The 18,074-nt window shown below is 43.2% G+C and overlaps 1 protein-coding gene across 2 annotated transcripts; it reads right to left on the reverse strand.

Annotated features, from left to right (window-relative positions):
* Positions 1 to 566: 566 nt before the first annotated feature.
* LOC132780789 (protein phosphatase 1A-like) lies at positions 567 to 11,657 on the reverse strand. 2 transcript variants are annotated; one of them, XM_067462165.1, is made up of 5 exons: positions 10,608 to 11,657; positions 8,123 to 8,240; positions 4,954 to 5,071; positions 2,945 to 3,011; positions 567 to 858 (listed from the first exon to the last, which is right to left on the reverse strand). In XM_067462165.1, the coding sequence occupies exons 1-5, from the start codon at positions 11,565 to 11,567 to the stop codon at positions 829 to 831; spliced, it is 1,293 nt and encodes a 430-aa protein (XP_067318266.1). In that variant the 5' UTR covers positions 11,568 to 11,657; the 3' UTR covers positions 567 to 828. The 2 variants fall into 2 exon arrangements, with proteins under 2 accessions (XP_067318266.1, XP_067318267.1); XM_067462166.1 differs by lacking the exon at positions 567 to 858 and having other exon boundaries at positions 2,946 to 3,011; positions 4,954 to 5,051.
* Positions 11,658 to 18,074: the final 6,417 nt, after the last annotated feature.

An 18,074-nucleotide genomic window follows, 5' to 3' on the forward strand; every position in this document is an offset into this window, starting at 1 on the left:
AGAGATGTTGACAAGCTGGAATATGTCATAGGGAGGGTGACTAAATGATCAAGGGTCTGGAGAACAAGCCCTATGAGGAGCGGCTTAGGGAACTGGGCATGTTTAGCCTGAAGAAGAGAAGGCTGAGAGGAGATATGATAGCCATGTATAAATATGTGAGAGGAAGCCACAGGGAGGAGGAGGGAGCAAGCTTGTTTTCTGCTTCCTTGGAGACTAGGACGCGGAACAATGGCTTCAAACTACAAGAGAGGAGATTCCATCTGAACATGAGGAAGAACTTCCTGACTGTGAGAGCCATTCAGCAGTGGAACTCTCTGCCCCGGAGTGTGGTGGAGGCTCCTTCTTTGGAAGCTTTTAAGCAGAGGCTGGATGGCCATCTGTCAGGGGTGCTTTGAATGCAATATTCCTGCTTCTTGGCAGAATGGGGTTGGACTGGATGATGGCCCATGAGGTCTCTTCCAACTCTTTGATTCTATGATTCTATGATTCTATGATTAAGGGGTCACGGCATTAGGACCATTGGTTTCTTCTCCTTCGTTGTGCAAGGAATTGTTAACAAAGGTTGGTTAAGACACAGAAAAGATTTTTTATTGTTATCCTCAGGGATGTTTCCAAGGGGATTTTGTTTACATTTGGTGCAGTGGTGGCAGACAATAAAGAAGGAAATGCAATTGCATAAAAGCAGAGTTTTGACCTCCAAAGGGACGTGAGGACGAGCCAAACATTGCCCCAAATCTTCCACCTTGATCGGTTTCCTGGCAAATTCCTTTCCACTTCCAGGACCTTTTCCCAGATTTTCTTTGACTTCTCCGACTGGCACACGATGGCTCAATTCGAGTCGGCGTTCGCACTGGGAGCCTGGAAATGGGAAAAAGAAGAACAAGTTCCCATATTTCCTCGAATCTAATGCTCAACTTTTTAGGCTAAACAGCCTTGCCAAAATTGGGGTGAGCATTAGATTCGCATCATATGGTCATCTCAGTGCTGAGCCAAAGGGAAACATGCACAAGCACCTCCTCTTTGAGGAATGTCATCTCTCATTTAATTGCACCGATTCCATGCTATGCCATGTTAGGATTTGTAGTTTGTAGAGGCAGCAGCATTCTTTGGCAGAGAAGGCTCAAGGCCTTGCAAAACTACAGCTCCCATGACTCCATAGCAGGTATTCCCAAACTACGGCCCTCCAGCTGTTTAACTCCCAAAATTCCTGAGCATTGAACAAGCTGGCTAGGGCTTCTGGGAGTTGGAGGCCCAAATAGCTGGAGGGTGTATGTGTGTGTGTATATGTATATATGTGTATGTGTACATGTGTATGTGTGTGTGTGTATGCATATTTATATATATGTGTATGTATATATGTCTCTGTGTATGCGTATATGTGTGTGTATATGTCTATGTATATCAGTATATGTGTATGTATATATGTGTATGTATGCATGTGCATGTATATGTGTTTATTTATATGCATATTTTGTATGTATATTATTACCTTGCTTTATTTCTCCTATATGTTTATGTGTTTATGCATATGTGTGTATGTATATTATTATTACCTTGCTTTATTTCCCCTGTATGTGTATATGTGTATGTATGCATATGCATGTATATATGTGCATGTATATGTGTTTATGCATATGCATATGTGTGTATGTATATTATTATTACCTTGCTTTATTTCTCCTGTATGTGTATATGTGTATGTATACATATGCATGCATATATGTGCATGTATATGTGTTTATTCATATGCATATGTTTGTATGTATATTATTACCTTGCTTTATTTCTCCTATATTTGTATATGTGTATGTATACATGTGCATGTATATGTATTCATGCATATGTGTGTATGCATATTATTATTACCCTGCTTTATTTCTCCTGTATATGTATATATGTACATAAATGTATGTGTACATGTGCATGTATATATGTGCATGTATATGAGTTTATGCATATGCATATGTGTGTATTTATATTATTATTACCCTGCTTTATTTCTCCTATATGTGTATATGTGTATGTATACATGTGCATGTGTATATGTGCATGTATATGTGTTTATGCATATGCATATGTGTGTATGTATATTATTATTACCCTGCTTTATTTCTCCTGTATGTGGATATCTGTACGTATACATGTGCATGTATATATGTGCATGTATATGTGTTTATGCATATGCATATGTTTGTATGTATATTAAAATTACCTTGCTTTACTTCTCCTGTATGTGCATATGTGTACATATATGTATGTGTACATGTGTATGTATATGTGTTTATGCATATGCATATGTGTGTATGTATATTATTATTACCCTGCTTTATTTCTCCTGTATGTGTATATGTGTATGTATACATGTGCATGCATATATGTGCATGTATATGTGTTTATGCATATGTTTGTATATTATTATTACCCTGCTTTCTTTCTCCTGTATGTGTATATGTGTATGTATACATGTGCATGTATATATGTGCATGTATATGTATTTAATATGCATACGTGTGTATGTATATTATTATTACCCTGCTTGATCTCTCCTGAAGGAGACTCAAAGCGGCTTAATGTAAAAACACCAGCATACAATTTAGAATATGCAAATATGCAAACATTAAAACAGGGTTAAACATAAACAGTATATAAAAATTCCCAGTTAAAAACCATTAAAACATATTCAGAGGACAAGCAATACTATACACACACACACTCTTACACACACTTGATCTTAGCCAAAAGGCCGCACATGCACATGCATACACACAAATAGATACATACATATGCAAATAGTTCTACATGTGAATGGAACAAGCAAGCCAAAGCGCAGGGATTCCTTCCATTGGGAACGTCAGGGGCAGGATATTATCCTTATTATTCTTGCATAACCTCACTAGAAACACAATCACAAATGGAGAACTACACAACCCAAGACCTCCCTTACCGGCGGCTGTTGCTCCTCTTCGCGGCTCTGTTTCAAGCACTCATAGGCATCCATGATCACAGCTCTCCTGCAAAGAAAGTCAAGGAAATGAGATTTTCTGGAAAATTAGATCAACTGTTGCTATCCCCCTCGATTATTGGTGCCATCAATAATAAATGAATAAGAATCAAGACTTAAAGCAACTAGGAACAGAGGGAGGCTGGACTAGATGGCCTTTGGAGCCCCTTCCAAGTGTGTGATTACAAAAATCCCTTACTTCTATGAAGGAGAGCCAGGTGTTGTGTTTTGCAACGACAACTCCCAGCATCCCCAGCCAACATGCATGCCTAGGAAGAAGGTTTTGGAAAACTACATCTCCCATTGTTTATGAATTAGGCTCTCTAGGGAAAGTCCTAAGCTAGCAATGCCAGGATTACTGTGAGTTTTTTGGGCTGTATGGCCATGTTCCAGTAGCATTCTCTCCTGATGTTTTACCTGCACCTGTAAGTGGAGTGTGTGTGTGTGTGGAATAATGTCCAGGGTTGGAGGACGAACCTTTGTCTGTGTAAAACAAGTGTGAATGTTGCAATTAGCAAGCCTGAATAGCATTGAGTAGCCATGGAGCTGCAAAGCCAATCAGAGAAGGTATCTGCATAGAGGTGGCCTGGCTGTTGCTACCTAGAGGCCACCTCTGTTTGGGAGCTGTTAACTGGCACTTGGTTGTTTGCTGTCTGGAGTTCTCCTGTTTCTAAGTGATGTTCTTTATATACTGTCTTGATTCTGGTGATTATCTCTCTCTCTCTCTCTCTCTCTCTCTCTCTATATATATATATATATATATACTAGCTGTACCCGCCACGCATTGCTGTGGCCAACGTTCCCTCCCTCTTTCTCTTCTTTCTTTCTCTCCTTCCTTCCCTCACTCTTTCCTTCCTTCCCTTTCTTTCTTTCCTTCCTTCCTTCTCTCCTTCCTTCCTTCCCTACCTCTTTCCTTCCTTCCCCTCCCTTTTTCTTTCCCTTTTTCCCTCTCCTTTCTTTCTTCTCTACCTCTTTCCTTCCTTCTTTCTCTCTTTCCTTCTCTCCCTCTTTCTTTCCTTCTTTCCCTTCTTCCTTCGCTACCTTTTTCCTTCCCTTATTTTCTTTATTTCTTCCTTCTCTATCTCTTTCCTTTCTTCCCACCTTTTTTTTACTTCTCCTTTTTTCTTTCTCTACCTCTTTCCTTTCTTCCTTCTCTCCTTCCTTCCTTCCCTATCTCTTTCCTTCCTTCCCCTCCCTTTTTCTTTCCCTTTTTCCCCTCTCCTTTCTTCCTTCTCTACCTCGTTCCTTCCTTCTTTCTCTCTTTCCTTCTCTATCTCTTTCCTTCCTTCTTTCCCTCCTTCCTTCACTCCTTCTTTACTTCCTTTTCTCCCACCCTGGACATTATTCCACAGGGATATATACACCCCACTTGCTTCACTACCTCTAAGCAAAGACCCTCACTGATTGGCTTTGCAGCTGCAAGGCTACTCAATGCTATTCAAGCTTGCTCATTGCAACATCCACACTTGCTTTACACAGACAAGGGTTCTTTCTCCCACAGATATATATACACCCCACTTGCTTCACTACCTCTATGTAGATACCCTCACTGATTGACTTTGCAGCGGCAAGGCTACTCAATGCTATTCAAGCTTGCTAACTGCAACATCCACACTTGCTTTACACAGACAAGGGTTCTTTCTCCCACAGATATATACACACTCCACTTGCTTCACTTCCAACAGGGCCTCTGAAGATGCCATTAGCCACAGATGCAGGTGAAACATCAGGAGAGAATGCTGCTGCAACAGAAGCATACCGCCCAAAAAACTTACAGCAACCCGGTGAGTGATTCTGGCCATGAAAGCCTTCAACAACACAATGCTAGGATTAGTTTCCACAGCCTGGTATTGGATCAGGGTGGAAATGGGATTCAATCCAAAGGCATTTGGGGGAGAATCCTATATGTTTAGGGTCCAGGATTGGGGGGAAAGGAAGGGCTTCGTACTTACTTGCTTGCCAAACCTCCTCCGGGAGGAAGGCCTGGGTTGGCTTCAGCGGCCAGGCAGCGGAAGACCCCCACCAGGCTGGGACCCCCCTCCTCCTGCTGCTGCAGTTGATCATAAAGCTCTGGTATAATAATAATAATAATAATAATAATAATAATAATAATAATAATAATAATTGATCGAGATTGGCTTCCAGGCATGGGCCAACTTTGGCCCTTTCAGGTGTTTTGGACTTCAACTCCCACAATTCCTAGCAGCCTACCGGCTGCTAGGAATTGTGGGAGTTGAAGTCCAAAACACCTGGAAGGGCCAAAGTTGGCCCATGCCTGCTTTAGTTCACTTATCATTCCACTCCAGAAGTGCCTCCTCCTTTGGATTACACCATGCAACACAATTTGAAAAATGTTCTGTTCCTGGTTGGAAAGTGTCATTTCCTGTTTCCTTTGAAAGTTGATTTCCTCAAGTCCTAGGCAAACTTTCTAACTTGGGGGTCAGCATGCTAGCACTCCCTGCTAAGAGGACTGGCTGACCGGTGATGGAAGGAAGGAAGGGAAGGAGGAAGGAAAGCGGGAAGGAAGGAAGTACAAAGGGAGGAATGGAAGGAGAAATAGGGAGAGAGGGAAGGAGGGAGGAAAGAGGGAAGGAAAGACAAAAGGGAAGGAAGGAAGGAAGGAAGGAAGGAAGGAAGGAAGGAAGGAAGGAAGGAGAAAGAGTAAGAGAGGGAAGGAGGGAGAAAAGGGGGAAAGAAGGAAAGACGAAAGAGGAAGAAAAGAGGGAAAGAAAGACAAAAGGGAAGGAAGGAGAAAGAGGGAGTGAGGGAAGGAGGGAGAAAAGAGAAAAGGAAGGAAAGATAAAAGGGAAGGAAGAAGAGGGAGAGAGGGAGAAAAGATGAAAAGAAAGAAGGATGACAAGGAAGAAGGGAAGAGAGAAGGAAGGAAGGACAAAAGGGTGGAAAGGAAGGAGGGAGGGGAGGGAGGAAAGAGAGAAGGAAGGAAGGACGAAAGGGTGGAAGGGAATGGAGGGAGGAAGAGGGAGGGGAGGAAGGAAAGAGAGAAGGAAGAAAAGACAAAAGGGAGAGAGGGAGAAAAGAGGCAAAGAAAGAAGAACGAAAAGGGAAAGGGGAAAAGAGAAGGAAGGAAGGAAGGAAGGAAGGAAGGAAGGAAGGAAGGAAGGAAGGAAGGACAAAAAGAGAAGGAGGGAGGGAGAAAGAGGGAGGGAAGGGAGGAAAGAGCAAAGGAAGGAAACAAAAGGGAAGGGAGGAAGGAGAAAGAGGGAGAGAGGGAAGGAAGGAAGGAAGGAAAAAGGATGGAAGGGAAGGAGGGAGGGAGAAAGAGGGATGCGTGAGAGGAAAGAGAAGGAAGGAAGGAAGGAAGGAAGGAAGGAAGGAAGGAGTAAGGGAGAGAGGTGAGACAATAGGATGGGAGGGAGGGAAGGAAGGAAGGAGTAAGGAGTAAGGAGTAAGAGAGAGGGAAGGAAAGAGAGAAGGAAGGAAGAAAGGATGGTGTGAGAGAGGAAGGCCTGAGAAAAGAACACAAGGGGCCACATGTGGCCCCCGGGCCTGGGTTAACTGATACCTGTTCTACTCCATAAACTTTGTTTTTGTACCACAAACTCTATTGATTTGATTGAGACTCAATGAGAAATTCATTGGAAAACTATTCCAAAATGTGCTGCCAAATATCCCTCCTGCAGAAACAATGTTTTGGCAGTTTAATAAACTTTCCCCGTGTTTTGATTAGAGAGTTATCCTAGTAACAAGAGCTAAGTCTTCTTAACAACCTACCAAATCCAAATGGGAAATATGATAGTAATACCTTATCATCAGCATATAGCAAAGTGTTACAGTATGTATTTAGGACTTTAGGCCTATTAAATTTGATAAACTTTCCCCAGATTTTGATTAGAGAATTGTCCTAGCAACAGGAGCTAAGTCTTCTTAACAACCTACCAAATCCAAAAGGGAAATATGATAGTAATACCTTATCATCAGCATATAGCAAAGTGTTACAGTATGTATTTAGGCCTTTGGGCAAATTAAATTTGATAAACTTTCCCCAGATTTTGATTAGAGAATTGTCCTAGCAACAGGAGCTAAGTCTTCTTAACAACCTACCAAATCCAAAAGGGAAATATGATAGTAATACCTTATCATCAGCATATAGCAAAGTGTTACAGTATGTATTTAGGCCTTTGGGCAAATTAAATTTGATAAACTTTCCCCAGATTTTGATTAGAGAATTGTCCTAGCAACAGGAGCTAAGTCTTCTTAACAACCTACCAAATCCAAAAGGGAAATATGATAGTAATACCTTATCATCAGCATATAGCAAAGTGTTACAGTATGTATTTAGGACTTTAGGCAAATTAAATTTGATAAACTTTCCCCAGATTTTGATTAGAGAATTGTCCTAGCAACAGGAGCTAAGTCTTCTTAACAACCTACCAAATCCAAAAGGGAAATATGATAGTAATACCTTATCATCAGCATATAGCAAAGTGTTACAGTATGTATTTAGGCCTTTGGGCAAATTAAATTTGATAAACTTTCCCCAGATTTTGATTAGAGAATTGTCCTAGCAACAGGAGCTAAGTCTTCTTAACAATCTACCAAATCCAAATGGGAAATATGATAGTAATACCTTATCATCAGCATATAGCAAAGTGTTACAGCATGTATTTAGGACTTTAGGCCTATTAAATTTGATAAACTTTCCCCATGTTTTTATGATAGAACCAATTAGGAAATGGCATTGATTACCCAGGAACAAAAATCATAGTGTTACATAATGTAAAATAATAGAAATATAATACCCTTAAAGCGTAAAAATAAGACATAATATAAATTTAAATGTTATTATTTATTATTCTATTTATTTAAACCCCACCTTATCTCTTCCAAAGGAGAGACTTTTATTTCAAATATAGAAATAAAAGTAATACATAATATATATATATATATTAAAATATAGAAATGCAGCGTTTTCATGAGATTGGTTGCCTCCCCATACGTTTCATTATTATTCATTATTACACCTTATATATGTATCTGTATCTCATGTAAGGGGTCGGTTAAGCTGTGATGCATTTAATAAACACGGTGTGTGTCTTCAACATGAAATGCCTGGAAAGCTGTGATGGGGAGGATGCCCTAGGATGCCCCGCATGGACTTACCTGCCACCCGCTTCTCCAGGTGAGCGTCCAACTCAAGCTCCTGCTGCAAAGCCTCCTGGGAGACGCCCGGGGCAGCTGGGAAACAGATCACAATGCAAGTCATGTTGTCGCGGCTTCCCTGCGGGAGAACTCAGAATCAGACACCTGCAGCAGGATTTTGGGGGGATTTTTCACATGTACATATATATGTATAGACACATATGTGTTTATGTGCATATGTGTATAGGTACACACTCAAAAATAGCTTAACCACTTTTGTTCTGTGTTTTCAATTTTTCAGATTTAGCTTAACCACTTTTATAGACATACACATATAGACATATGTGTATGTGTATATGTGTATGTGTATATGTGTATGTATACATGTGTATGTGTTTATGTGTATGTGTATATGAGTGTGTATAGGTATGAATGTCTATATGTGTATACCTATATGTCTATATGTCTATGTGTATGTTTATGTGTGTATATGTGCATTTATACACATGCATGTGTTTATGTGTATGTGTATATGCGTGTGTATGAGTGTGTATGGGCATGAATGTCTATATGTGTATGTGTATTGTCTATGCTTATGTGTGTATATGTGCATGTGTATATGTGAATGTATACACGTGTGTTTATGTGTATATGAATGTGTATAGGTATGAATGTCTATATGTGTATGTCTACATGGGTATGTGTATATGTCTATGTGTATATGAGTGTGTATGAGTGTGTATAGGCATGAATGTCTATATATGTATGTCTACATGGGTATGTGTATTGTCTATACTTATGTGTGTATATGTGCATGTGTATATGTGAATGTATACACGTGTGTTTATGTGTATGTGTATATGAATGTGTATAGGTATGAATGTCTATATGTGTATGTCTACATGGGTATGTGTATATGTCTATGTGTATGTTTGTGTGTGAATATGTGCATATGTATATGTGTGCGTATACACATGTATGTGTATGTGTATATGAGTGTGTATAGGCGTGCATGTCTATATGTGTATGTCTACATGAGTACTGTATGTGTATATGTCTATGCATATGCTTATGTGTGTATATGTGCATGTGTATATGTGTATGTATACACACATATGTGTGTATGTGTATATGAGTGTATATAGGAGTATATGTGTATGTCTGCATGGGTATGTGTATATGTATATGTGTGTATGTACATGTGCATATGTGTATGTATACACACTTATGTGTATATGACTATGTCTCTATGTGAATGTGTATATGTATATGTCTATATTCATAAGTTTATGCTGCCCGGAGTCCCCAGGGGGGTGGGCTACTAGATGGCATATGTCCTGTATGAGAAGCTAGAGCTTATGTGGTCTATCCAGTGCAATTTTCTGAATCAGCACTCCAAATCATCAAACTGAATCTCAAATTGACCAAACACTGATTCAGAACCCTTTTGGTTCTAGTGTTGGAGAGTGGTCCCTGGTCAGGTGGTCTCTGGTCAAGTGGTCCCTGGCCAAAAAAGGGTTGGGAACCATTGATCTACTACACAATTGATCCATTGTTTGTTTCAAAGGAGCTCTCCAAGGTCCTGGTAGAAATAGTGTCCAGTGTCTTGGGGGGCTCTCTCTGCCATAGAGTCTGCCAAATATTCCTACACTCTTCTCTGCTCTATTAGATGCCAAATATTCCTACAATGCCAACTGGGTACACACAACCTACTTTATAAAGACAGGCATCCAATACACTCTCGCGCACATCCTATGGGTTAACTGTCATCGTTTGGATGCATAGAATCATAGACTCCTAGAATCCTAGAGTTGGAAGAGACCTCATGGGCCATCCAGTCCAACCCCATTCTGCCAAGAAGCAGGAAAATTGCATTCAAAGCACCCCTGACAGATGGCCATCCAGCCTCTGTTTCAAAGCTTCCAAAGAAGGAGCCTCCACCACACTCCGGGGCAGAGAGTTCCACTGCTGAACGGCTCTCACAGTCAGGAAGTTCTTCCTCATGTTCAGATGGAATCTCCTTTCTTGTAGTTTGAAGCCATTGTTCCACTGCGTCCTAGTCTCCCGGGAAGCAGAAAGGAAGCTTGCTCCTCCCTCCTCCCTGTGGCTTCCTCTCACATAGTTATCCATGGCCCTCATGTCTCCTCTCAGCCTTCTCTTCTTCAGGCTAAACATGCCCAGCTCCTTAAGCCGCTCCTCATAGGGCTTGTTCTCCAGACCCTTGATTATGTTAGTCACCCTCCTCTGGACACATTCCAGCTTGTCAATATCTCTCTTGAATTGTGGTGCCCAGAATTGGACACAGTATTCCAGGTGTGGTCTAACCAAAGCGGAATAGAGCATGGGGAGCATGACTTCCCTAGATGTAGATAAACCCAAAGATCCATAGAATACACATGCACATTGTGCACCCTAATTTTGGGAAGGTCATTTAGCCAAAAAGGTGAGCAATAGATTCGAGGAAATATGGTATATATCAAATTTTTGCTCTTTGCCCTAACCTTACCTTGTAAAGGCAGGCATCCAACACGCATTCACACACATCATGCGGCTTGCCAATGACCCGGAGTCGGGAGCGCACAAAGGCGCACAGCCCAGTGTTGTCGAAGGTGTCCCAGACGCCATCGCAAGCCAAGACTAGGAACTCATCCTCGTCCGGACAGCGGTCTAAATGCTCCACTTCGGGCTCCGGGGAGACCAATTGCTGGACGGCACTGCACCAAGCCACGGCCTTGTAGTCAAAGTCGCCCAAGGCCCTGGAGACAGCCAAAGAGCCATTCACCCTCTGCAGCATCACGGTGCCACCAGCGTTTTCGATGCGCTCCCTCTCTCTTGGCTTGCTGGGCTTGTGGTCATCCGTGTAGAAGGCCACAGCGGCCGAGCGGCACAGGAGAGCCCTGGAGTCGCCCAAATTGATGAAATAGAAATGTTTAGGTGAGATCAACACCGCGACGGCAGTGGATCCGGCATGCTCCCATGCTTCAGCTTGTGAGAGTCCTTGCATGCGCCGGTCAATGGCTAAAAAGGCTTCGCGGATGGCGTCCTTCACCATCTCGGGGTCTTCCTCCTCTCCTTGTTTTGGCAAGGCCTCGGTGGCCAGGACGTGTTCCAGCAAGTGTTTGGCGCAGAACTCGGCCACAGTGTTTCCCGCGTGCCCATCATAGACGGCAAAGAAAGCCCAATTGGCGAGCGGATCGGGCAGCTGCGCCCGGAGCGTATGGGCATCCTCCATCTGGGCACGCCAACCCTGCATGGAGCCCATGCCGTAGCTCAATCCCGCAACTTCTCCATGTTCTAACATCTTCTCTGTCCGCGGTGTTGTCAAAAAGGCACGGGGAACTTCGTCCTCTTCTTCCTCCCTCCGGCCTTCCTCTTCCTCCTCTTCCTCGCCACCTTCTTCGCTTTTGAAGAGCCGCGACACCATCCGCTCTGCCTCCGACACCACCAGCCGCACAAAGTTGGCCATCCCCGGGCAAAATATTTTCCCGGATTTCGGAGAGGTGGGCTCTTTCAGCCCACCTCTGGCAACTTTAGAAGAAGAACCAACGCCAAGGCTGTTCCTCGGTGGCCACTGCTTGGCCTCTTGGAGATGTCCGCTCGTTTGCTGGAAGTTGTGCCAATGCCACGATTTGAAGCTCTTGAATCCTAGAAGAATAGAAAGGGGCTAATTTTAAACACTTACTCAGATTTCTAGTGCCCTCTAACAAAGCAACACTCAAAGCAGCTAACACTCAAAGCAGCAAACAAAGCAACACTCAAAGCAGCTAATTTTAAACACTTACTCAGATTTCTAGTGCCCTCTAAGACAAGGCTTATCCTGAAGCAGAAGGGAACAAGATAGCTTCTTGCTTCCTCAACTTCTGTGGGAGCACAACTGACCTTTGAGTTGGAAAGGACTCAGTGGTGGCTGCTGCTTGGCATTTCGGAGGCACCTTCCTGTTCTCGTTTGCTGGAAGTCGTTCCCAAAAATCTGTAGTTGGAATCAGTGAACCCTAAAAGAAAGCAATGCCAAGCCTCTTCTTTGTTTTGGGAGGGAGTCAGCTGTGGTTTGGCATTTCAGAGATGCCCAATTTGCTGGAAGTTGCTATCCAAAATCTGTAGCTGTTGCCGCAACTGGAATCTGCAAATCCTAGAAGAAGGAAGTGCCAAAGCTCTTCCTTTGCTTTGGAGGGACTCAACTGCGGCTACCGTTTGGCATTTCGGAGGCACCCAATTGTTCCAACTGGAAATTAACAAAAAATTAGAATAGATTGGAATCTGTGACTCTTGGAATAAAGAAATGCCAATGCGCTTCTTTGGGTTTGGAGGAACTCAGCTTTGGAGGAACTCGCTTGGCATTTCGGAGGTGCTCGTTCAAGTTTGTTGGGAGTTCAATCCCTCAAAATGGAATTGATTTCAGTCTGCAGATCCAGGAATGAAAGAGCCTCCAAAGCTCTCCCTTTTGTCGGGAAGGACTTAGCTGTCAATCGCTGGAAATCCCAAATCTGTAGCTGATGCCACAACTGAAGTTTGTAAATCCAAGAAGAAGGGAATGCCAAGGTTCCTGCTTTTGGTTCAGCTGTGGCTATGGCTGGACCTTTCGGAGATGCCCGCTTCTTCTGCTTCGCTGGTCATTCTCTTTGCAAATCCACCGCTGAGCTTTGGACGTCACCGTCGTGAATTTGGGGACCTTAATCTCGACGCGAGGCGATGACTCACTTGTCAAGGAAAGCCGTTTAATATGGCGGTTTGGCTCACCCAGAAGTCACCCGGTTGAAATGCCAATTCCTTCGGTTGGGAGGGACTCAGCAGTGGCATTTCGGAGGAGCCTCGCAATAGGTTGGATGGGAGTATTGACCCCTGAATCCGTGGCTTTGGACGTCACCGTTGTCCATTTGGGGACCTTAATCCCCGAAGGCGATGCATGACTCACTCATCAAGGAAAGCCCTTTAAGATGGCTTTAAGGTTGCCCCATTGGCTCCTTTGCTAGCCCAGTGGCATCTCGCCATCCACTGTCCACGCGTTCACTTCTTCTCAATACTCCCTTTGTGCCCCAAAAACTCCCCGCATCTCTTTCAGGCCATCACTGGGTCATCTTGCGCCGGCCATCTGCCCGAAGCCTCTTCTGATTGGCTCGGCGTTGGCCCAGCAGTGCTAATCCCTTCATCCCACAGCTAAATATGGAGGTTTAAACCCTGCTAATCCCCACGTGCTGTGATGCAGAAGCCACCCCGTTGCCTGACCTGCTTGGGTCACTTGCTGGCCTTACTTTTTGGTCAGCTAAATGGACATTTACATGTGTCGGATCCTCCATTACCAAACAGAGACAGCTAAAGGCTGTGTGCAAGCCCAGATGGGCCAAATGTGCAAAATCTTGGCATGAAAACCAGTCTGCAGCTTCCCAAGGAGACTTCAAACTGCTATGCCAAATGTAAACCGCCTCGAGTCGCCTTTGGGCTGAGAGGGGCGGTATACAAATATAGTAAACTAGCTGTCCCCTGCCACGCGTTGCTGTGGCCCCGTCTGGTGATCTGGAAAATAAAGTAATGAGAAAGTGTTGGTTTTTAATATATGTAATTTATTTATGCTTGTGGGTAAACAGTATTTCTTGTTGTTTCTTTGTCAGTGTTGATGTGGTTGGCCTACTCAGGAACATGCAACATATTATTGTCCTTTTTAGGGGTCCCTTTCAAATCTATGACACTATATATGTATGTGTGTATGTGTATGAATAATATCTATCTATCTATCTCTATGGCAGGATGGCTCTTTGTCAGGAGGACTTTGATTACGTTTTCTTGCCCTGATGAAGGGAGTTGGATTGGATGGCCTTAAGGCAGCATTTCTGTTGGTCATGGGAGTTCTCTGTGGGAAGTTTGGCCCAATTCTCTCGCTGGTGTGGCTCAGAATGCTGTTTGATTGTAGGTGAACTATAAATCCCAGTAACTACAACTCCCAAATGTTAAGGCCTATTTCTCCCAAACTCCATCTGTATTCATATTTGGACGTATGGAATATTTGTGCCAAGTTTGGTCTAGATCTATCATTGTTTGAGTCCACAGTGCTCTCTGGATGTAGGTGAACTACAATTCCCAAACTCATGGTTAATGCCCACCAAACCCTTCTAGAGTTTTCTCTTAGACATGGGAGTCGTGTGTGCCTAGTTTGGTTCAACCCCATTGTTGGTGGATCTCAGAATGCTCTTTGATTGTAGGTTAACTATAAATCCCAGCAACTACAATTCCCAGATGACAAAACCAATTTTTTTGAGTGATGGTCACTCCTTGGGTTAGTAGGTGTCTTGTGGCCAAATTTGGCGGCGATTCGTCCAGTAGTTTTTGAGTTATGTTAATCCCACAAAATAACATTACATTTTTATTTATATAAATAAATAAATAAATAAATAAATAAATAAAATATGTAGGAAGAAGCTCTGCTAAAGGTCAGGAGCTCACCCTGACCCAAGCTTTGAACTGTCAAACTTCCAGTTGGCAAGATTTATTGCAGTTGGTGGTTAACCTGCTGTGCTAAACAACAACAACAACAACAACAACAAGGTGGGAATGCAGTGAAACACTGGGCTGAGTCTCCTTTAAGACAGCAAATCAGGAAATAACAACAACAACAACAATAACAACAACAACAATGCAAGACAGGGATGCAGTAAAATGCTGGGTTGAGTCTCGTTTAAGAGAGGAAAGCAGGAAATAATAATAATGATAATGACAATAATACAAGGGACGGATGTAGTGATACACTGGGTTAGTCTCGTTTAAGAGGGGAAAGCAGGAAATAATAATAATAATAATAATAATAATAATAATAATAATAATCTATATAAATAAAAGTGCAATGTTCATTTGTGGGATTAACATCATCATCATCATCATCATCATCATCATCATACAAGGGTCAGATGCAGTGAGACACTGGGTTGAGTCTCGTTTAAAAGAGGAAAGCAGGAAAAAATAATGATGATGATAACGATAATAATACAAGGGACAGATGCAATGAGACTCTGGGTTGAGTCTCGTTTAAAAGAGGAAAGCAGGAAATGATGATGATGATGATGATGATGATGATGATCATAATGATACAAGGGATGGCTGGAATGTGTCCAGAGGAGGGTGATTAAAATGATCAAGGGTCTGGAGAACAAGCCCTATGAGGAGCGGCTTAAGGAGCTGGGCATGTTTAGCCTGAAGAAGAGAAGGCTGAGAAGAGATATGATGAGAGCCATGTATAAATATGTGAGAGGAAGCCACAGGGAGGAGGGAGCAAGCTTGTTTTCTGCTTCCTTGGAGACTAGGACGCAATGGAACAATGGCTTCAAACTACAAGAGAGGAGATTCCACCTGAACATGAGGAAGAACTTCCTGACTGTGAGAGCCGTTCAGCAGTGGAACTCTCTGCCCCGGAGTGTGGTGGAGGCTCCTTCTTTGGTTGGACTGGATGATGGCCCATGAGGTCTCTTCCAACTCTTTGATTCTATGACGAATGCAGTGAGACACTGGGTTGAGTCTCGTTTAAAAGAGGAAAGCAGGAAATAATTATAATGCAAGGAGGGTGTGCAATAGGACTTCAGTGTGAGTCTCATTTAAGAGAGGAGAGCAGGAAATAATAATAATAACAATAATAATAATATAAGATGGGGATGCAATAAGACACCAAGGTGAGTATTGTTTATGAGAGGAAAGCAGGAAATACTACTATTCATAGAATCATAGAATCATAGAATCGAAGAGTTGGAAGAGACCTCCTGGGCCATCCAGTCCAACCCCATTCTGCCAAGAAGCAGGAATATTGCATTCAAATCACCCCTGACAAATGGCCATCCAGCCTCTGTTTAAAAACTTCCAAAGAAGGAGCCTCCACCACACTCCGGGGCAGAGAGTTCCACTGCTGAACGGCTCTCACAGTCAGGAAGTTCTTCCTCATGTTCAGATGGAATCTCCTCTCTTGTAGTTTGAAGCCATTGTTCCGCGTCCTAGTCTCCAAGGAAGCAGAAAACAAGCTTGCTCCCTCCTCCTCCCTGTGGCTTCCTCTCACATATTTACTATTACTATTACTACTACTACTACTACTACTACGAAGAAAAGGGTGAGTATTCTGTTTCCTCTCTAATTTAAGGGAGGAAAGCAGGAAATAACAACAACAACAACACAAGAGGGGATGCAATAAGACTTTATTTATTTATTTATTTATTTATATACCATACTTGTATACCATCTTTCACAGCCTGGAGGCAACTCAAGGCGGTTCTCAGTCGGCAACAATTCGATGCCACAGCAATTAAAAGACAATTAAAACAGTCATAAATACATATAGATATATAAACTTTTTCCTAGCTCCAACGGACCTCACTACCTCTGAGGATGCTTGCCATAGATGCAGGCGAAACGTCAGGAGAGAATGCCTCTAGACCAGTGGTTCTCAACCTTTCTAATGCCGTGACCCCTAAATACAGTTCCTCATGTTGTGGTGACCCCCAAACATAACATTATTTTGCTACTTCATAACTGTAATTTTGCTCCTGTTATTAATTGTAATGCAATTACCTGATAAGCAGAATGTATTTCCATTCACTGGACCAAATTTGGAACAAATATCCGATTTTCCCAAATTTGTATAGTGGTGGGGTTGGGGGTGTTGATTGATTTTGTCATTTGGGAGTTGTAATTGCTGGGATTTATAGTTCACCTACAATCAAAGAGCATTCTGAACTCCACCAATGATGGAATTGAACCAAACTTGGCACACAAAACTACCATGGCCAACAGAAAACACAGGAAGGGTTTGGTGGGCATTGACCTTGAGTTTGGAGTTGTAGTTCACCTACATCCAGAGAGCACTGTGGACTCAAACAATGATGTATCTGGACAAACCTGACATGAATACTAAATATGCCAAAATGTGAACACTGGTGGAGTTTGGGGGAAATACAGCTTGACATTTGGGAGTTGTAGTTGATGGCATGTATAGTTCGCCTACACTCAAAGAGCATTCTGAACGACACCAACATTCGAATTGGACCAAACTTCCCACACAGAATCTCCATGACTAACAGAAAATACTGTGTTTTCTGATGGTCTTTGGTGACCCCTCTGACACTCACTGGTGACCCCCGGAGGGGTCCCGACCCCCAGGTTGAGAACCACTGCTCTAGACCATGGCCATACAGTCCGAAAAAACCTACAACAACCCAATGCATATAGTATTTCAAAAAGTCCATCAGGCTAAGTCTCCTTTAAGAGAGGAGAGTGGAAAATAAGGAGGAGAGTGGAACTATTCCCTGCCAGTTGCAAGGCGCTTTCCATGGTGCTGAAAACCCAGCCTCATTGCATCTTCAGCACCATGGACAGCGCTGGGAAGAAAACCCGGGGTGGATCTCCATTCCTTGCTGGGATTAGCTCTTCCTGCTCCTTCTTTCCTTCTTTAGTCTGTTTTTCAGGGGAAGGGGCGGGGCCGAGGATGATGGACAGGTGGCGAAGCCAAGCCCCACCCTTCCTTCCTCCTACCCTACCAATTCTTCCTTGCAGACCTTGCAAGGCGCTTTCCATGGTGCTGAAAACCCAACCTCATTGCATCTTCAGCACTATGGACAGCGCTGGGAAGAAAACCCGGGGTGGATCTCCATTCCTTGCTGGGATTGGCTCTTCCTGCTCCTTCTTTCTCTCTTTAGTCTGTTTTTCAGGGGAAGGGGCGGGGCCGAGGATGATGGACAGGTGGGGAAGCCAAGCCCCACCCCTTCCTTCCTCCTTCCCTCCTAATTCTTCCTTGCAGACCTTGCAAGGCGCTTTCCATGGTGCTGAAAACCCAACCTCGTTGCATCTTCAGCACCATGGACAGCGCTGGGAAGAAAACCCGGGGTGGATCTCCATTCCTTGCTGGGATGGGCTCTTCCTGCTCCTTCTTTCCCTGTTTAGTCTGTTTTGCAGGGGAAGGGGCGGGGCCGAGGATGATGGACAGGTAGGGAAGCCAAGCCCCGCCCCT

Source organism: Anolis sagrei, chromosome Y (assembly GCF_037176765.1).
Source record: "Anolis sagrei isolate rAnoSag1 chromosome Y, rAnoSag1.mat, whole genome shotgun sequence".
In the NCBI taxonomy this organism is placed as follows: domain Eukaryota; kingdom Metazoa; phylum Chordata; class Lepidosauria; order Squamata; family Dactyloidae; genus Anolis; species Anolis sagrei.